Source organism: Malania oleifera, chromosome 1 (assembly GCF_029873635.1).
Source record: "Malania oleifera isolate guangnan ecotype guangnan chromosome 1, ASM2987363v1, whole genome shotgun sequence".
NCBI lineage: Eukaryota > Viridiplantae > Streptophyta > Magnoliopsida > Santalales > Ximeniaceae > Malania > Malania oleifera.
Window position 1 is genome coordinate 134,734,801 of NC_080417.1, and position 22,558 is coordinate 134,757,358.

At 37.2% G+C, this 22,558-nt stretch overlaps 1 protein-coding gene across 19 annotated transcripts in view; it reads right to left on the bottom strand.

Annotated features, from left to right (window-relative positions):
- The window catches only part of LOC131159661 (uncharacterized), a 100,956-nt gene that overhangs the window by 58,366 nt on the left and 20,032 nt on the right, over positions 1-22,558 (bottom strand). For 12 of the 19 annotated variants that reach the window (XM_058114752.1, XM_058114785.1, XM_058114821.1 and 9 more), the window contains exon 6: positions 17,308-17,376. The exons of the other annotated variants lie outside the window; for them this stretch is intronic. In XM_058114752.1, coding sequence (XP_057970735.1) covers positions 17,308-17,376 — 69 coding nt within the window. The remainder of the gene's footprint in view (positions 1-17,307; positions 17,377-22,558) is intronic. 19 annotated transcript variants of the gene reach the window in all.

Here is a 22,558-nt window from a genome sequence, read left to right on the forward strand (position 1 = left end):
TCAAGAGCTTAACTGTGTTACCAAATTCCTCCCTAACTTGTGTGAATTTCAGGACTTGAATTCGGGGAAGACGATTGGCAATGCTAAGATGTGCTCAGGGCTCTATATCCTCAAGGTTGGTGATCTTCCAGAACAACAAACTCACAAGATAGATTCGGACAAGGCAAACAATCAGTCTAAAAAATTTTCTTTTTCTGTTTCTCGTTTCAATAATGATAGTGCAGTTATGTTATGGCCCTATAGACTAGGTCATCCAAATTTCGTATACCTTCAAAAACTAATTCCTTTACTATTCAGCAATAAAAATCCAAAAGATTTTCAGTGTGAAGTTTGTCAATTCGCTAAACATGCCCGTAACCCTTATTCAATTCAACAATATAAAAAATCCCATCCATTCTCAATGATCCATAGGGATGTCTGGGGACCTTCACATATCAAAAATATTACTGGGACTCGCTGGTTTATTTTATTTGTAGATGATCACACTAGGATCACTTGGGTGTTTCTCATGAAAGAAAAGTCATAGGTTGGACAAATCTTCAAAAACTTCAACACAATGATTCAAACTCAATTCCATACCAAAATACAAATCTTAGGACTGATAATGCAAAGGAATACTTCAAACACATTCTCGGAGATTACCTACAAAGTCAAGGCATTATACACCAAAGTTCATGTGTCGATACTCCTCAACAAAACGGAGTAGCGGAAAAAAAAAAAATAGACACATTCTAGAGGTTGCTAGATCACTTATGTTTTCCACTCATGTCCCAAAACACTTCAGGGGGGAAGCAATACTCACAGCAACTTATCTCATAAACCAAATGTCTTCCGGCGTCTTAAAACTTCCAAACACCTTGTCAACTCCTTCTTCACTCTTATCCCAACACCCGAATTGTCCCAACAATACCACTCAAAGTATTTGGTTGCTCCATGTTTGTCCATGTCCACCAACAACACAGAAGTAAACTCGACCCCAAAGCACTCAAGTGTATATTCCTTGGTTACTCTCCAAACCAAAATGGGTACAAATGCTATTCCCTGGCTACAAAAAGACTATACACTTCAATGGATGTTTCTTTCTTTAAACATCAACCTTACTACCCCAAATCTAATATTCAAGGGGAGAATCTCATACGAGAATAAAAGCTGTGGGATATTGATGCCACAACAACCAACAACCACCCAAGTCCACAACTCACCATCCCTCCTATCTCAACTACTCCTACTCCTACTCCTACTCCAAACCACAGTCACCAAACATAAACAAAATCTGAAAATCTTCCACCTCCTTCAACTCATGTCCAATGTCCGAAACCTGCAACAATGGTGAGTTCATTGTATATTCTCAGAAGGAGAAGATTCAAGAAGACTTAGAGCAACAAGCACCTCCCGAGCAAAGTCAAGAATCTAACCCGAATGCAAGAACACATGAAACTTCACCAGGTAACACTAGCCCTGAATTCATCACTAATGAGTCTACTGTTAATGACCTTAATTGTCCCATTGCTTTAAGCAAAGGTAGGAGGTCATGTACCAGTCATCCAATCTACAACTTTGTCTCTTATAAAGGTTTGTCACCTAGCTTCCAAACATTTGTGGCAAATCTACTATCATTGGCTCCCAATCTTGACTGGCCTCTTCACCAACTTGATGTTAAGAACGCCTTTCTCAATGGAGACCTTACAGAAGAAGTCTACATGGACATTCCTTCTGGCTTTAAAACACAGGCAACTATGAATAAGGTATGGAAGCTAAAGAAATCCGTTTATGGACTGAAGCAATCCCCGAGAGCTTGGTTTGACAAGTTCAACAAAACAATGAAGAAGTATGGGTATTCTCAATGTCAAGCAGATCACAATTTGTTTATCAAACACTCAACCGCAGGAAAATTGGCGATTCTCATTGTGTATGTACATGACAACATCTTAACAGGTGATTATGAAGACGAACTGATCAAGCTCAAAACCTTACTTGCCAAAGAATTCGAAACCAAGGATCTTGGGAGCCTAAAATACTTCCTTGGAATGGAAGTAGCCTGGTCAAGAAAAGGAATTTCAATGTCACAATGGAAGTATATACTAGATCTTCTTAAAGAGATAGGAGTGCTAGGGTGCAAACGAGCAGAAACACCCATGGACTCAAGTACTAAGCTTGGAGCTAATAAGGACAGTGCTCTAGTGAACAAAGGCAGATATCAAAGACTTGTTGAGAAGCAGATTTATCTCTCACACACCAGACCTGATATTGGGTTCTCGGTTAGTGTAGTTAGTCAATTCATGAATGATCCAACTGAATAACATATAGAAGTTGTCAACTGAATACTGAGGTACCTTAAAATGACACTAGGTAAAGACTTGTACTTTAGGAAAAACACAAGGAAAGATATTGAAGTGTTCGCTGATGCTGACTGGGCTGGATCAATAACTGACCCAAGGTCAACATCTGGTTACTGTACATATGTGTGGGGAAACCTAGTAACATGGCAAAGTAAGAAACAACCAATAGTTTCTCGAAGCAGTGCAGAAGTGGAATTTAGAACTATGGCACTCGAAATTTGTGAGGGAATATGGCTGGAAAGACTAATGACAAAACTAGGAATCATCACTTCTGAACCAATGAAGGTATTTTGTGACAATCAGTCAACTATTAACATTGCATAGAATTCGGTGCATCATGACACGACAAGACATGTGGAGATAGATGGCCACTTCATAAAGGAGAAGATAGAAAATGGGACAGTTAGTTTGCTATACAGGCCGACAAGTCATCAAATAGCTGATATCCTCACTAAAGCTCTACCAAGGAAGAATTTTGAAGATTTGGGTACCAAGCTTGGCTTGATTAACATCTACGCCTAGCTTGAGGGGGAGTGTAAAAATACCCAATCCCTAATTTTTAGGGATACCGCTGCAGCAAGTTCTGATTTTATTATTAGTGACTACGTTAATTTAGGAATAAAGAGTTTCTAGAAAATTCCTAATATCTCAATTAGTTTGTTTCCTATTTTGTAGTTTCCTATATTTGGCTAGTTTCCTCATTTTGTGGCAATCAGTATCTTGTTACCGAATATAGTGAAAAGAATTTTTCTTCCTTCCATTATATAAAGGCTGTACATTTATCATTAAGGAATAAGCGAATTATTTTCTTCTCTAAAATCAACACTTAGTGTAAAGGGATTTAAGAAGTCATTAATCCCCTTTCAATCTGCATTTGATCCCTCACGACCCTACCTAAATCTAACTCCAACTCTTTGATCAAAATCTTCCTTCTCCTCCCATTAGCTACTCTATGGAACAACCTAGAATTGCAATCCCATTCCTTACCCCAACAAACCCTAGATTTTTGTCCCCAACTCCTTTCTTCCCTTAAAAAAAGCACTTCTAGTTCATCACAAAGGTGAACTCTCTTATCCCTGTCTTCCTTTCCCAACGAACCACACTCCCCTAATCGATCTAACCCTATCAAATCATTCAAAATCTCTTTATTCCAAGCTTGAAGCCCTTCTTTTACAAGCATCAACTTCTTCATCACCATAAAACCTTCCCACCCTTGAACATGACACTCCTTCCACCAATCCCAAATATGGTCCCAAAAGGAAGGTTGAAAGGCATTAGATTCCAACAGGTTGGACTATGATTGGACGTAGGCCTAACCAACACCTATTGTACAATGTTCAAGAACAAATTGTCGCAACGTCCTAGAGGGATCAACTCTCAAAATACTGGATTCGAATCTCCGTGTCACCTCGACCGAATGGCGAACTCGAGATTATGTAAAAAGGGGAATATATGCAGTGAGAGATGGGCTATAAGATAGTCCAATGGAGCCACCACTAACCTATTCTTACCCTAGGTGAGGTTAGAACACCTATTTAAGATACTACCAGTTTGTTGGTCTCTAAGCTATTCCTAGGTCTAAGGAAACCGATAGTCAATGATCTGTGTTACCGAGTTGGATTTGGGAGTACAGTTAATCGGTTATGTAGACGGAAGGTAGTAGCACCCCTTTACACCTGTCCAAAGGGCGGCACCTGATTAGCCTAGAATCACCTTTGAAATTAACCGATTAAGACTCAAACTCTTCCTTCTTATTTCAATTACCAATCCATAATATATTAGGCAACTCTGCGAAAACAGAAGCTGCCCTCACCTCGGGATCCATGAAGGTGTGCGAAGACACAATCACCAACAATCCCAATGAGGATTAAGAGCTTCTTGAGTTTATTTTAGGTTAAGGGTTTTCCTTATCAGACCTTTAAATATCAAGAGGACTTGCGAAAGACAAAAGCCCCACGCCTCTGATTTCTTGAGGGCATGCAAAAACATAACCCCCAAGTTCAAAAGAAAATTTATTATGGAATTTTATTTCAACAAGACATGCAATTTGTTTCTAGAATTTATTTCTATTTTTCAAGATTTTTAAAGATCTTTCTCAATTTTTAATTATTTTTGGGATTTTAAAAATATTTATTTTTTTGGCCCTTTGAATCAAGAATAACTCACATAATTTTTCTGATTTTTTGTGATTTTTTCTAGAGTCTTTTCTCAAATTTTTTCTGAATTTAAAATGAATTAAAAATGATTTTTATAAATTTATTATTAATTTTAGAAAAAGGGGCAGTACAAGGGGAGCTTAACCAAGTCAAACCCAGGTTGACCCAATTCAAGGAGAGGAAAAGAGGAAGGAAAATAGGCAGGGCTGCCACACATCGCCCACCTGTGGTGACACATGACAGCACGCGGACGGCGCTTTTTTTTTTTTTTTTTTTTTGGGTAAGGACACGTGGCAGAATGACATCACCAGCCACGTGACAAGATGCCACTGGCTTAGGAGGATAGGGTGAGGATCACTGACGTATCAATGATGCAATCTAATCGTCCAGAGAAAACACACAACAAATGACCCAGATCATGCCACGTCTTCGAGTGACGTCACCCAGAATGCATGGGCATGGTTGCACCACATGTCACCACCCGAAGACGGAGAAGTGGTCAAACGGAGAGAAGCTAAGAGATGAACGCCTGGGGGGGTTGCGTTGTTCTCTTTATACATATATATTATTTATTATAACTTTACTTTTAAATATTATATTATTGTGTATATATATATATATATATATATCAATTTCATTATTTATCTAATAAATCCAATTTAATTATGTTTAATTAATAATTAATTTATTTTTATTTTTATTTTATTTTTCTTTCATACTATTCCTTTTTTTTTTATTTAATACATTAATTTAATAATCTCTAACTAATTAATAATTTTAATTGATTAATAATTTTAATTAATTAATTTTTTTATTTTTTTCCCTAGGTTATTCTTCCCTCCTTAAAAGAATTTTGTTCTCGAAATTTTTACCAACTAATCAATCATTTCCTCATTTTAGGAATTTATAACTCAATACATCTCACATATCACAATATCTATCCAATGAATTCCTGCATTATCCACAACGAAATAAAATCATCATATAAACTTCTCAATCATCCATAGTCAAATTAAATCATTATTACCTTAATCATAAACCCATACCTGCGCCCTTGACAACATCTGCCTCAATCGGAAATCAACGAGTACACTGGTCCACCTCTACCTAGAGGTAGTTGCTGGTTTCCCCCGATACCATAACTTCTGAAATCAACTAACCAACCTCATACCACACATTTCCATATACTTCAATTTAAATATCAAACACCCAAGTTGACCACAAACCGTTAAACCACAACACCTAAATTATTCTTCTTCAAAGATTTTTCTCTCTAAATCAACCAACCTAACCATCGAGTTCAAATTCCAAGTTCTAATTTCTCTGCTCGGAAACATCACCATCAATGGATTTACCATGATTTTTTGAAGCTAGCTACTTCTTCAGAAAAACACAGAAGACCATCAAGGGATTTCTGCCCCCAAGTTTACGAAACACAACTCAGAATTCCTAACGGTATCTTAATCTACCCATCCCTATCCTTATCGCAACTCAATCCTATACTCTGGTATAAATCATCTCTAACCTTATACTCTAATATTTCCATAACCAGGCGGTGTGAATCTAATCACACTTCCGGCTGGACATTTCTCTGATACCATCTGTAACGCCCTGACCCCCTACATGGGCCCGGAGTGTTACTAATCCATTCATTTACCTGATAATCCACATACTAATATCATGTACGCAGCGAAAAACATAATTATAATCTTCAACCAAATATAATACCAGAGTTTTCTAAATCTATCTACATACCATAATAAACCATGCATCCACCTGTATTCACATATATACATGTCTCCAAAACATAATCCCCAAATACCAATATTCACAACCATTCATCTATCTGAAGACTTCAATACATAAAGCATAAAACATAAAATATACATCTCAAAATTAACATAAAAGTATACCCTTTTCTCTTTCTATTTCCCAAAAATGCTATAAAACCTCGAGCTCTCTAAGCTCGATCTCAAGGAAATCCTGAAAAAGATAAATTCATATTCAGGTGAGACACATCTCAGTAAGAGAAGAAACAATATATTAAAATAGTGTGTGACTAACATGAGTTTATATAACATATTATTCATCATTTGCAAATCATTAACATAATTTCTAAAATCATTTTCTGGTCCTATTCAAACACATGCAAGATATTTTACCCACGAGGTTACCTAAGGATAAGGGTAATTACCCGCCCATACAAGTAGCACCCCTCTGCTCTGATACATTAGGCAACCCAAAGGTCACAGCTAAAGCATACCAAGGCACTCACCTTACTCAATAAGCCCTCAAGTGATAAATTAATCTTGTACTCACACAGTTCATACAAAAGTTTACCGGCAAAGGCTCCCAAGAATAAATCTATCCACTCATACAAGTAGTTTCCCTCTGCCCTAGCGCGTTATGCAGCCTACTACTACACTTGATACAATCAGGGCACTCACCTTTCTCAGCAAGCCCTTGGGCGAAGATTTTACCCCACCCTAAAGTAACATGTTCTACTAGCATAAATACTGATAATACCATAATAAATTATTTTGTTTGTCATTATTCTGCATTTCTCAACTGTTCATGTTTCCATTTTTACTTTTCATTTCATTTCACTTTACGTGACTCTTTCCCATCTTACATTGTTCACATTTCATATTTCATTTCGTTTCATTCATTTCCATTTTCATTTCATTTCATTTCATACCCAGCATCTTTCAGCTGTTTTACCCAGCATTTTTCAGCTGTTTTACCCAACATCTTCCAACTGTTTTACCCAGCATCTTTCAACTGTTTTACCCAACATTTTTCAGTTGTTTTACCCAACATCTTTTAATTGTTTATCTAACATTTTTCAGCTGTTTTACATGGTTGCATTAACACTCACATGCAGCATATTTCATTTAACATTTTCATACTCAGTTCATTTTCTGTATATCCTGCATCTTATACATATAACATATTTCCACAACATTCCTATTTACTTATGCCACACTATTTAACAGTAAAATTCATCTATATTTCCTATAAAATAAGTCAACCCACATTTAATATTCACATACTAGAAAAAAAATACCTTTAATTTCTTACATAATTATTCTGAAAAATATTTCACTTCATCAGTTCAATTTTACATATAAGTATATAATAAAACAGCTCTAGGTTTAGAAAGCATAATTAAAAGGGTTAGCATTTTAAACCCATACCGAAACATATACACGTATATATAACACAATTTATTTTCCATTAAATTCATAAAAATTCTGATTTAATATATATTTTTCACCTTACCTGATTTCTTGAACTACGCCAACAGAGACATCGAAAAATACCTGCGGCGCTCACCCGAGTCCTAAATCAAAAATCTTAATTCCATTAAATTAATCCAAATAAAATATTATTTTAATATTTCTTAAGCCCATAAATTCCAAATAAATGATTATTCCCTCAAATATAACCAATTCACCAAATTTCCTAAATCCCACTCTCGCTTTGGAGTGGGGCTTAGAAAACCCCAATTGGAAATTTACCCCAGCCAAAATGATGACGATCACTAGGACCCCATGGTGGTGCCTAATCGTCAATTTGACAAAAGATCTAAGGAGAAATTAAGGATTTAGAGGAAATATACCTTTCCCCAGGAATGGTGCCTATGCCACTCCCACGAAAAATCCGCTCCAATAGAAATATCGGTGGCGGAGCTACGAACCCAACGGTACCTTCCGTTTCTCGATCAGCTGAATATCCATCGACAAATTGAGGAGAGTAAGAGAAGCGGAGACGAAGAAGTGGACGAACGGAGAGAAGTTGAGAGATGAACGCCTGGGGGGGTTGCGCTGTTCAATTGGAGATTTTCAATTTCATTCCATATATATTTGTTACTTTCCCTTGTCTTTTTCTTTCCTTTTCCCTTTCTTTTCACCCAAACTCTCTAGACGTTCTCTCTCCTCTCCTTCTATCTCTCTCTCTTTCATCTGCTCTCTCTCTCACCTCCCTTCTTTCTCTCTTTGATCTCTCTCTCCCCTCAGCCCCTTCTCTCTCAAATCATCTCTCTTTCTCTCTTTGTTCTCCCTCGATCTCTTTCTCAACCCCTTCTCTCTCTCTCTCAGCCCCCTCTATCTCTCTTATCTCTCAATTCACTCTCTCTCTCTCCTCTCAGTCAACTGCCAGCCCCAACCACCACCTTCAGTGGTCTCCGCTGTTCACAGCAAAGCTTGGTAAGGCCCCCAATCCCTTCTCTCCTCTCTTCTCATCTCTTTCACTTTCATCTGCTCTCTCCCTCTTTCTCACCTCCCTTCTTTTGTTCTTGTTTTTGCAGGTTAGGCACAAATCCACGAAGGCAGAGAGCTCTGAACCCTTTGCCTAACCTCCCTACCACAAGATCCAAGCTAGATCCAAAGGACACTCCTTAGGTACCTCTCTCCTCCCCAATCTCTTTTTATTTTCTTTTTCTTTTCTAAATTTTCGGGATTTCCTGAGAATTTTTTTGGCTAATTCTAGGATTTTCCTAGGATCTATACAGGGCGCTAGCCTGGGTATTAACCCAAGTTAAGTTAGGTTAGGTTTAGGCTCGGGTTAAGCTAGGGTTAGGGTTCCTTTAGGCTTGGGCTTGGCTAGGCTGGTGAGTTGGGTTAATGTGTTAGGTCAAGTTAGATTAGGTTAGGTTAGCTTAGGGTCTGGGCTAAAGAGTCAAACCCAATTGGGCCGTGGGTGTTTGGGCTCTGGGGTGGTTTTGGGTAGGTTGGGATTGGGTCGAGCCCAGCTGGGCCTAAATGAGTTGGGATTGGTTAGGGCTAGGCCAGGCCCCGTTAGGCTTGGATTCAGGGCCTAGTTCTAATAGGTTTGGGCTTGGGGTGGTTTTTTGGGTAGGTTGGGACTGGGCTGAGCCTAGTTGGGTCTAAATAAGCTAGGATTGGTTGGGCCTGGATTAAGGGCCTAGGTTAGATAGGTTTGGACCTGGTGGGGTTTTTAGGTAGATTGGGATTGGGTGAGCCCAATTGGGCTTGAATAAGCTAGGATTGGTCAGGGCTGGGCGAAGCTTAGTTGGGCCTGGATTTAAGGCCTAAGTCAGATAGGTTTGGGCCTGGGGTTTTGGGTAGGTTTGGTTGGACATGGGGTCTTGCGTTTTCAATGGGATCTAGGTTGGGGAGTTTGGGCTTAGACTAGGATTGGGCTGAGTGGGTTTTGCTAGGTTAGTTGACCCGAGTCCGGGTATTCGGGTCAGGGTTCTCGAGTATGGGTTCTCGGATCTAGGTTTTCGGATCCGAGTATTTGGGTCGTTGACCCGAATTTGGGTAGTTTGGCTCGAGTTCACAGGTCAAAATTTGGGTTTGCCTAGAATTTTTGTAGGGCTTTTGGGAGTTTTTCTTTTGAACTTGGGGCTCTGGCTGAGGGAATTGAAGGGTATTTTGGGGGTTTTTGGGATTTGAACTCAGGTTTTGTTTGGGGACCCTGCAGGATTTTGGGAGGAGTTCTGGTAAAGCTATGTTTGGGAGTTATTGGGCAGTGAGCTGAGTTTGAATTCAGCCTTGGGACACTGATGAGGATTCCAATTAAGCTCAAACAACATGAAATTAGAGCAGCATATCAATCAATTCACAAAAATCAAGTGCTCTAATTAACTTAATCCAAGATTCATTTAAACCTAGAGAAATAGGGAATGGGTACCTACCTTTTTCAATCTCCTCCTGCTCTACTGCCTTAGCTTGACTCCCTCTTCTTCTTTAATCCATTTTCTTTGCCCTTTATTCTCAACAACTCCTTACTGCTTCTTCATTATGCTTCCGTCCTACTCTTTCGCAGCAACTCCTTGCTGTTCCTTTGTTCTGAGAAGCCTTTGCTTCTCTTTCCTTTCTTCTTGGTAGAGTTCTACCTCTTCTAGATCTCTCTACATCCACTCTCTAGGTCTCTCTTACTCTATTGGGAGCTTCAATTTTTCCGTCCCCCACTCTTTTGTGAGGGTTGCTATTTATAAGCAAGAGAAGGGAGGGAAGGGCCTTGATTGGCCCTTCAATTATTGAGGGAAAGGGGGTAAGGGCCAATAAAAGCAGGCTCGAAGGAGCCTGTTTCATTCTATGGCTGCAGAGGGGGAGTGGGTGGGAAACATTAATATTTTCTTAAAACAGAGAGAATAGGGCTTAGGCTATGGTGGGCTACCCCAAATAGAAAGTTTTATTTATTATTGATTTATTATTTTTGTATTAACTAATATATTATTATTTATTTAAACCTCTACCCAAGCTAGGCCTTAGACCAAGCCAGACCCAAATTGGGTCTCAAGCGGAGGACTAAGCCCAAGATTGGGCTTTCAATGGAACACGGGTCCACTGGGGGCCACAAATGCAAGACCAAGCCCAAGATTGGGCTTCCTGGTGGGCTATCACTAACTGGATTCTTTTCTTTTGTGTGTGCAGGTGAAGAAATTGAGAGGCTAGCCCAAGGATGCAGGCTTTTTTTTCCTTTTTGGTCTATTAATCTTCATTTTTTTTAATTTTCGATTGTATTAATGAAAAATAAATTATTGTAAAGTGGTCTAATGATATACTTGAACCCGGGCGGAGAGGATGAGTGAAATTAGAGACCACACCTAGGAAAAGACCTTACACAACACTTACATATTTTTTCAAAATAAAAACAACCTAATTATGCCTAAAATTGAAACTAAAAAAAATTTTAAAAAAAAATAAAAAAAGCGCCCAAATTTTGCTATATAATGACCAGGCCAAATAGGGTGTCTACACAAATCTTCCTTATTATTCATAAAAAGGAATCTACCTATATGGGACGACGCTCTATCTCCGGAGGCCACCCAAGTAAAACAGCCATTATTTAAGGCACATCCTTTAGACCACACTCCCAAATAAAAGAAGCGAATCTTCACATGCTACTATCCACCCTAGAAAACTCCCAACTGCTCCCTCGAAGTACGAGTAATATTGAAATCACCTCCCACCACCCAATGCGGATTACAGAGTTCATAAAAGCTAGCAAACTCATTAAAAAAAAACTATTACACTGAGAAGAAAGAGTAAGAGAAGAAGACCACCATTCCACAACCACCTTAATCTCTAGTAAGATTGATAGGGAAAAGGAGCCTACTAAACAATTCTTTAAAATGTAAATTCTAGTGCCCCAAGCCCCTGAAGAAGCAAAAACCACCCATTCTCTAAAGCTCAAATCCCAAAGGCTCCTATAAGATTGAGTACTATCCTCGAATTTAATCTCCTGCAAAAAAATTTATAAAAAAAATTGATAGCAAAAGAAGAGATTTCATTAATAAGAGGAGAATTTACAAAAGGAGGAAAAGATTTCTCTCATCAAAGTACTGGAAAAAAAAAAAAACTAACTAATAAAACAAAAAGTGGAAAAAAACATAAAATTCAGAACAGAACATTCCTAGAGTCTCGCTAAATATCTGAAAAACTAACTCCCTTAAAGCAACCGAACCCAACACACCATAAAGAAGTCAAGAGAGGAATCCTCTCCCAAACCAGCTACCAGTTCAACTTTCTTCCTGAAAATATACTTGCATTATGCTCCAACCATAATCCCCACAGCACTACAAAAATACCACACTTCCATGCTGTCTTCCTCTCCTTCCCTCTACCAAACCCCTCAAACAAAATCAACAACAATTCCTCCACCAATGCTGGACAGACCCAAGATTCTCCCATCACACCAAATAAATTATTCCAAATTCTCCAGGCATAGTCACTGTGTAAAAATAAATGAGGTGCCGTTTCAGAATTCAAATAGCATAACACAGACATATGCAAAAAAATAAAATGTCAAGGCTAATTCTATTAACCAAGTCCCTAACAATCCTTCTCTTCCCCAAAACCCCTAGACATCTAATATTTCACGACAGAATCTTATTTAGGAACATCCTTAACCCCTAAACCCTTCCCCCTTTATCATAATTGACTAAGGAAGCTAGTCCACCCAATTCCCTGCTCAGTTTTTAGATTTCCTTCTCTCCCCAACCCCCTCAATACTAGTTCTAACCTCAACTCCCACAAGACAAAACAGTTTGAGGCCTAAGTCAATCCAAAGTTTCTAGGAATCATCATTTTCTCTCTCAACCCCAAAAAGGTTTACTGTACTAGCATCCCCTTAATTTTTTATTCCTTATGGCACATAGGTAATTCAGAAATAGTATTAACAGACATAAAGATGGCAAGTTTACCTTCAAATATAGCAATGCATTCCTGCTTTGATCACATAATATCCTTTTCAAGATCACTGGTTATAGTTGAGGAACTAGAACAATGCTAGGCTAAACTAAGAGGAATTTTGGTTAGTGTGGAAAGGTCGTTTCCTTTTAAAATCATCAAGTCCTCTGTACTCTACTCCCAAGCCAAGGATCACACATAACCTTTCAGATAAAGAGAGCTTTGAATATTTACCTCTGATGCCTGCCTCTGCCTCGTTCATAGCCTCACTTCCTCCCTCGTTGTTATCTCCTCCATCCTTCCTTCTTAGATTCTCACAAAGAGCTCCTCCTCCTCATAATAGTACAAAGATAACAAATCCTCCTCATCGTCTTTGAAATCTGAAAGTCTCTCGTCTTAACTTTCTAATGACATCATTTACATATGCTCTTTCTTCCTCCAACTTCCTCTGCACTCGATCACACACATCCCACAATCTTCACAAGGTCTGGGTCGAAACCCCAGTGCCATGGTCCACGCTCATTTCCCTTTAAGTACCTTCAGTCGTAACCCCCCGCATCCCTTCATCTTCATTTTCATTATAAATCTTCAAAATTTACACATAGGTTTTCTTATTTTCTTTATCTCTATGGACCCAAAAGAATCTGTTCCTCAAAGAAGAGGGCTCGTGGCTACTCACAAAGCCCCAAGCCCAAAGCCTAGTAACCCCTATTTCCATCTGTGTGGTAAAGGAGTGTTCTTTATGGGCTTCATTTGGACCTAGTTTTTAGCCCACATTTTAAAACTTGGCTGTACTTCTCAGCTGCATTTATCTAAGCTTTGCCACTCAAATCTTCCAAATTCCTCCACACCCATAATCCCCAAAAACACCACCCGAGATCCTCTCCTTATAATTGTGCTGATTATGCTCCCTGAAATCTCTCAAATTTGAAAACTTTGCTTCCAGATTATCTACGCCAGAGTTCCCCCTCCGCCAATTGTCCTAAGCTTAGCCTAACACCATGGCAGGTCTAGTGCACTAACGCACTTTTCTGAACCGCAATCTGCACATCAAAAAAATAGCTTGCCTCCATGCTTGTCATCATCCACCTGAGATTCCACCTTGTTCCTCTCTGTTGAGCTATCGTCTATTCCCCAAACAACTTTTCCCAACCACCTGCTTCCTTCCCTTCCGCAAGGCAAATGGTAAAATGTGAGAATTTATCTATAGATAAGAACCTCCCAAAATGGTTTTCCCTCATTCAATTCATTAAGAAATGGTTGGGCACTCTGAAGGACCTCCTAACCCATGGGTTAGCAGATTTGGAGAAGAGGAATGTCCTAAGTTCCACAAGAAGTCACCACCTCCTTTCCTCCAGGGAGAGATACAAATGAAATTCCCGTCCAATCTCTAGCGTTCTTTTCCGTAATCTTGAGAGAAACAGCATCCTCAATGAAAAAAAAATTGCTTGTTAGTGTTACCAATAGAAAGAGAAGACCATCCATGATCAAAAGAGTCATCTGGATGGCTGTCCATGAAAGACTGGCATTATGATTTAGATGATGTTTATAGAGAAAGAAATTTATTAAGAAAGAAGAATATACAAAGAGGATAAAGAATCCTCAAAAAATTAAAAAAATAAAAAGAAAATCCATTACAAGAATAATCCAAGACTAGGTCAAAAGAGCGAGCTAACAGCAATGAATATCAACAAAAGTCTAGGCAGTGAACATCTTGCGGTGAACACCCACAAGAACACTACGAGCACAATCCCAAATCCACCACAGAACCACGATCTCAAAAAAATCTAGGCATGTCTCCCCCAACCAAATAACAGTAAAAATAGAACTCCACCACAAAATTCTGACATTTTTATGCCTGAAGGCTGCCAAAACCTCTAAAGCTAATGTTAGATTAGCACTATCTAAAAGCTTAAGTTATTAGGTGTGGCCCAATTATGTATATCAAGCTTTAACAATCCCCATGCATGCAGCCCAACTGCACAAGGAGAGAGAAATAAATGACAAATGATAAATAACACCCATCACAGGGAATAGGATAATTTTAACAACACCACAATAAACACAGGCAACAAGACTAGAACCCAGGAACTCCTCCAAACCATAGTTCTGATACCACGTTAGATTACCCACCTTATCTAAAAGCTTAAAGTGTTAGGTTGTCAGCCAACAATGTATATCAAGCTTTAACAGCAACCATCAAGAAAGCCTCCAAAGAATAAGGACACGCCCAACACTCTCCCAACAAACCAAATAGTTTGTTCCATAAAGACTAAGCTATGCGGCAGTGCTCATTTTCAATTGGTATATTTTCAAGAAAAGCAGACATGAGATAACAAATCCACTAGGGGATTTCACTTGGAAAAGAAAATGTTCCATACTAATGGATTCGGATCCATAACCATGAGTTCCAATATGCGAGATCTTGTAGCACTTACCAATGAGGCCCTATCGATTAGTATTACACAGAAGAAATCAATTATGGACACTAATACAATTAGATCCACTCTTCATAGACCTCCAAAGAATAAGGACAAACCCAACACCCTCCCAACAAACCAAATAGTTTGTTCCATAAAGACTAAGCTACGCGGCAGTGAAAAAATAAATGAGCATGATCCTTATTACAACCATAACACATAATGCACACATTTAGAGACATGAGTCACGTATGGTCTTTGAACCAGCAACAAATCATTGGTTAACTCTATTCACACAAAATATTTTATCTTTGAAGGAACTTTAGCTGTCCTGCCTCTCCACAATCTTGGCAAGGGGGGAAAGAATAAAAAGACATGTTTAGATGAATATGAAACGATTTACAAGAGAAAATTCCTGAAGTATCCAAATATTAGATCCTAACATTCCCACAATAAGAATAATAAGAATCCAACATCCTCTGGTTTTGTAGGAGGACCTATTATCCTCCACACCTAGCAAATTCTTCTCTCTTGTTAATGAATTTCTTCTTCTATCAAAAACAAAAATGAAAATGTATCCAACAACCCAACAACCTCAGGAGTGAAAAAAAGTTCCTCCACTCCCTATCAATGAGATTATGACAAAACTGAAAACCCTCAGAAATCTCAAAGAAATCCTTAACAAGAAAAGAAGAAGTGTGTGCCTAAGACACAATGAAAAATGAAAATGGAAGGAAAAGCAATAAAAAACACAAACAAAAAAACAAACATAAGGCAAATATTCTTCCGGAGAACCCTACACCCATCTCCCACAAACACAATATATTTGATGCAAGGGAAGCATATAGAAGTTACCTGCAAGATGAATTTCCATGGACTTACATGTGATACCCTAGCTATAAAATTAGCATCAGACCCATTCTCTTAATAACCAAATTCACTTTTAAAAACCTTATGTCGAAGAGAATCCGTTTCCAAATGGAACCACCATAAGTCCATAACCATTTACCCACCAACGAGATGTTTTTAGGTACCAAATTGCCAAGACAATGACAACAACTTCCCATCTACTTCACATATATATATATATATATATATATAGAGTTTGTATCTATACAGAATTGCACACATATACCTATATATATATATATATATATGTATGTATAAACATATATGTATATATGAAAATTAATCAAATATAAAATATATCATCCTTAAATTTTTAACTCAATCAAAAACTCACTATTTTTTTTAATATCATTAAATGCTGAACCATTTTACCGTTACATAAAATTTAATGAATCAAACCCTCACTCACTAATATTTAATATTAATTGTATCACAAATTTATACGTTAACCCAACAATACCACCAACCCAATAGCTTTACCAGGCTGATTACCAGTCCAAATTTTAAAACCGAGAGAGGCAACCAGGGACTGAAGTTCAGTCAAGCTGTTGCTGCAGAGATCGGCCACCATCCTCTGTGGGGAAATTCAAGCAGTAGAAACAATGCATTCCCCTCCCATCAAGCAGTTTATTCTCTTTTCTTTAGGAAAATGTATGCTAAGCAAGAGGATGAGATGGTAGGCAAGATAGGGCAAGAGACCCACATGCTGTGACAGCAACTTGATTTTTCCCCTTTGCATCACTGATACACTGCACCATCACCATTTCCAGCCAAGATGCAGAAGAGATCTTGCGCATTGGAGGTTGGTACATTGAGAGAGAAGATAGATCAGATTCAGATAGAAAAGGTGATGTCCGTGTGTGTGTAAGAGAGAGAGAGAGAGAGAGAGAGAGAGAGAGAGAGAGAGAGAGAGAGAGAGAGAGAGAGGAGGAGGAGGAGGAGGAGTGACTAGACAAAGAGGCCATAAGGGTAAAAGTCACACAAAAATTTAAACCTTGTTGATGGAGAAAGTTGGTGGTATTTTGAAAAATCAAGGAATCACTCATTGTCAGTCCTTCTGATGAAACTCAAGGGAGGTTCACTGCATACAAACTATAAGATAATTTTGATATTTTGCTTCGTTGAAGATAAAGTTAACAAAGAAAGGGGAGAGCAAATATATGGATGTCAACTATGTACAATGAAACATGTAATTCAGGCAATAAAATGATCAAAACATAACCAATCTGGTCTGTTAAGCAGAAATGCAGATACTTGTACAATGTATCAGCCTTGATGGTCAATTTAGCCAAGAAACAATACATCAGAAAATAGAAGCTACCTTGTCCAGTGAAGATAAGAGAAACTCGACAAGTTCTGGAACAACAAGAATTTGAGCCCCTTTTTGTCCCTAACAACAAATAAAAAATGATTAATCTAAACTCAGCTAGTCTCATCCCATAATTTAGGGTCTACTAAGACAAATTACTTTTCTTTTAAAGAATACGATCCTGAAAATGGTAACTCACTGATCTAAAAATTCCTATAATGCAGGATCAAGATGATGAAATTATCAAAAGGATCCAATGAGTTCCTAGGAAGCAAGACTGCTGAAGAAAAAAGTGTTCAAATTCCAGGTATATATTGGGCACCGGAGTCACTCAAGAATGACCCGATAGGGTAAATATTTATTATTTTATTTTATTTTTTAAATTATAAGTACGTTTCAGGTACATGGTAGGTGTGCATACAGTAAGTATCAGTGTGAAATGGGTATGGGAGGGGCCCAAATTTAAAAAAATTAAAACCAGGGTCTAATATAAAAGAATAAATATCATTAGTGCTTACGCTCCTCAAGTAGGCTTAGCAGAAAATCTTAAGAGACAATTTTGGGAAGATATGGATAATAATACAAGACATATCAAAGACTGAGAAAATATTCATAGGAGCATATCTATATGGACACGTTGGAAGGGATAATAAAGGTTATGAGAGAATACATGTAGGATATGGATATGGAGACAAAAATAAGCCTAGGAAGATGATCTCAAACTTCGTTATGTCATATGATTTTACTACAATGAATACTTGCTTTAAAAGAGAGAAGATCACTTAATAACCTTCAAAAGTAGACAAAATAAAAGTCAAATAGATTTTTTCTTAATTAGGAGGGTAGATCGTTTATCATGTAAGGATTGTAAAGTTATCTCAAGTGAAAGCTTAACCACACAACATAGAGTTTTAGTGCTAGATATATGTATTAAACCATGGACGAGAAAGGATAAAATAACCAGTGTAAGACAACTAGATGATGGAACCTAAAGGGAAAAAATATAATAAAATTTAAAGATAAAATGATTAAAGATGGTGATTGGACTATAGACGATGGTGAAGACACAAACAATCTTTGGAGTAGGATAGCTAGCTCTATTAAAAAGCCAGCAAAAGAGATTTTAGGTGAATCAAGAGGAAGATTCTCAAATAGTAAAGAAAGTTGGTGGTGGGATCAAGATGTCCAAAAAGCCGTAAAGACAAAAAGAATTTGGTATAAAGCATGGCAAAAATGTAGAAACATGGATAACTTTGAAAAGTATAAAGAGGTGCGAAAAGATGTAAAAAAAGGCTATTAGTGAAGCTAAACATAGATCATTTAATAATTTATATGATAGATTAGATACAAAAGAAGAGGAAAGAGATATATTTAAACTTGCTAGAGCTAGAGAAAGAAAAAGTGAGGACTTAGGTAATGTAAAATGTATAAATAGTGAGGATAATATTGTTTTGGTTAAGGAAGAAGATATAAAAGAAGATGGCGAAGTTACTTTAATAAGCTATTCAATGAAAACCAAATAGAAGGCTTAAACTTAGAATTGGCAAATGAGGAAAAAACTAAAAATATGAGATTTATTTGCAAGATTAGAGGTAATGAAGTTAAGTTTGCACTTAAAAATATGAAAAATGGAAAAGCTATAGGACCAGATAACATCCCAATTGAAGTTTGGAAATGCTTAGGTGATAATGAAATTATATGGTTAACTAATTTATTTAACAAAATTATAAAAACTAAGAAAATGCCAAATGAATGGAGGAAAAGCATTTTAATACCTATATACAAAAATAAAGGAGATATTCAAAATCGTAAATCGTGGAATTAAACTTATGAGTCATATGATGAAACTGTAGGTTAGGGTAATTAAACAGAGATTAAGGCTAGAAACAAAGGTCTCAAAAAATCAATTTGGTTTTATATCTAGGAGATCTACTACAGAAGTTGTATATCTTTTAAGAAGATTAATGGAAAAGTTTAGGAAAAAGAAGAAGGATTTGCATATGTTATTAATTGACTTAGAGAAGGCGTATGATAGGGTATCTAGGGCAGTTCTTTGGTGGGTTATCTAGGGTAGTTCTATGATGGGTTTTAGGAAAAAAGGGTGTATGTAGTAGGTATACTGATGTCATTAAGGATATGTATGATGGAGTAATGACTAGTGTAACGACTGTAGGTGGAGAGACTAGAGAATTTCCAGTCACAATAGGTGTATATCAAGGATCTACTTTAAGCCCTTATCTTTTTGCTTTAAGTGTGCTTTGTGATTGTAGAATACCCTTAAAATTAAAAACGATGTTTTATAGGACGATTATAAGACCAGCTATGCTATATGGATCAAAATGTTAGACGACTAAGAAACAGCATATCCAAAAAGTAAAAGTTATCGATATGAGAATGCTTAGATGGATGAGTGGTATAAAATTGAAAGATAAATTAAGAAAGGAACATATCCGCGGTAAGGTAAGCGTAGGTCCTGTAGAAGATAAGATAAGAGAGGGATGAATTAAATGCTTTGGGCACTTGCAACGCAAGCCACATAATGTGCCTTTGAAGAAGAGTGAGTTAGTTACTGTGAAGAGCAATAGAAAGGGCAAGGGTAGACCTAAAATAACTTGAAATGAGATCATGAGTAAGGATTTAATAGCCTTGAATATATCGAAAGAAATTGGTAATGATCGTATAAATTGGCAAAAAAGGATTCATGTAGCTAAGCCCACTTAGTGGGACTTAAAGCTTGGTTTTGTTGTTGTTGTTGTTGTTGTTAAATCTAAAATTTTGCCAGTACTACTCTTTCAATTTCTTTATTTTTCTATTTCAAATTAAATACAGTGCTTTTAATTTTCAATTTAAGATAAGAATTGATGACAATTTAGAGACAATTTGTTTGATTGGTTAGTTTGTAATATGATGTAAAAAAAGGGGGGGGGGGGGGGGAGGCAGCCCAGTGCACAAAGCTCTTGCGTATGTGAGGTCCAAGGAAGAGGCAGACCACAATGGGTCTATATTAGCCTAGGTGATAACAAATAAGCAACAAGAAACAACAAACCAAGCCTTTAAGTCCCACTAGATGAGGTCGGCTACATGAATCCTTTTCTAGCAATTTACACAATCACGGGCAATTTCCTCCAGCAAATCCCAGGTTATTAAACCCTCACTCACTATCTCATTTCAAGTTATTTCACGTCTACCTCTACCCCTTCTACTACCCCTCACAGTAACTAGCTCACTCCACCTCACAAGTGCATGATGTGGCCTATGTTGCACATGCCCAAACCATTTGAGACATCCTTCCCTTATCTATTTTACCACTCATCCACCTTACCATTCTAATTTCGACAACTTATACTTTTTGGATATGCTATTTCTTAGTTGTCCAACATTCTAATCCATATAGCATAGCTGGTCATACAGTCATCATATAGAACTTCCCTTTAGGTTTTAAAGGTATTCTACTATCATACAGCACACTTGAAGCACTTCTCCATTCTATGAAGCCTGCTTTAACTCTATGTATTCCATCTTCTTCAATTTCTACTTCAGCTAGCATAATAGATCTAAAGTATCGAAGTCTAATAGTGTTATTAATTTCTTGACCACAAAATTTGAACTTTTCTCTACTATACCTCCTATCATGATTGAAATTACATTTCATATATTTTATCTTATTTTTACATATCCTTAAACCTCTAGATTCTAAAGCTTATCTCCATAATTCTAACTTAGATTCTATTCAAATTTCCATCCCTAGTTTCATCAATCAAGACAATAGCATCTGAAAACAATATACACCATGGGACCTCATTTTGGATACCCCTAGTCATTGCTGGTGTAAAAAGATAAAAGCTCAGATCCTAGATGTACAATTATTGTGATTGCAAATTCTCTAAACTCTCCACTTGTAGTCCTAATACTATTCATTACTCTACAATGCATATCCTTCATGACATCAGTATACCTACTACATACGCCTTTTTTACCTAAACCCTCCATAAAACTTCCTAGGTCTCCTAAGTCAATGAAAACCATATGCAAGTTCCTCTTTTTTTCCATAAACTTTTCCGTTAATCATCTTAAAAGATATATAGCTTCTATATTAGATCTCCCATGCATAAAACCAAATTGATTTTCTTAGACTTTTATTTCTAAACTTAATCTTTATCCAACTACATTTTCTCACAATTTCATTATATGACACATAAGTTTAATTCCACAATAGTTATTACAATTTTGAATATCTCCTTTATTTTTGTATATAGGTATTGAAGTGTTTTTCCTCCATTTGCCTGGTATTTTCTTAAATTTTTATAATTGTGTTAAATAAATTAGTGAACCATATAATTCCATTACCACCGAGGTATTTCCAAACTTCAATTGGGATGTTATCTAGGCATAATTGCCTCTGGGATCACAGATGTTCATTATAACTTGTTTTCTAAGGAGGATGAGGGCAGACCAATAGTGGAAGGTTTGGAGTGAGATCCTTTGTTTGTTGATAAGATAGTCTAGTTAGAGAGACCTTCTGAGGAAGAGGAAGTTAGGTCTACAGTTTCGGGATGGAAAGGGATAAAGCTTATGGGCCAAATGTTTTCAATTAGCTTTCTATCAAGATTGTTGAAGAATAACTTGACGAAGGTTTTCAATGAATTTTACTAGAATGGGACTTTAAGTAAGAGTATTAACCCAACCTTTTTTACTTTGGTGCCAAATAAATGTAGGTCTATTAAGATTTCTGATTATAGATTTATTAGTCTAGTATCCAATGTTTATAAAATAATCACTATAGTGCTAGCTAAAAGGTTGAGTATGGTGCTTGATAAGACCATTTCTAAGACCCAAAGTACTTTTATGGGTGGGGGGTGGGGAGACAGATGGTGGATGCCATTTTGATTGCGAATGAAGTCGTTGAGGACATTAGGTGGAGGAAGAAGAAGGGGCTCATTTTTAAGCTAGATTTTAGACAAGCTTACAATAAAGTGGGCTAGAATTTTCTAAGGAAGATTTTAACAAAGAAGGGGTTTAGAGAGACATGGAGAAGATGGATGAAAGATAGCATGTCTAATGTGAATCATTCGGTGATAGTGAATGGTGAGGCTAAATCTTGGATGATGTTTTGAGTAAGATGGTTGAAGTAGTGGATAGAGGTTTAGTTGAAGGATTGGGAGTGGGGAGGGAGGAGATTATGGTCTCACACCTTCAGTTTGCTGATGATGCTATCTTTTTCTATGAGGATCATAGGCCTTCTTTTTTGAATGTTTTAGGGCTT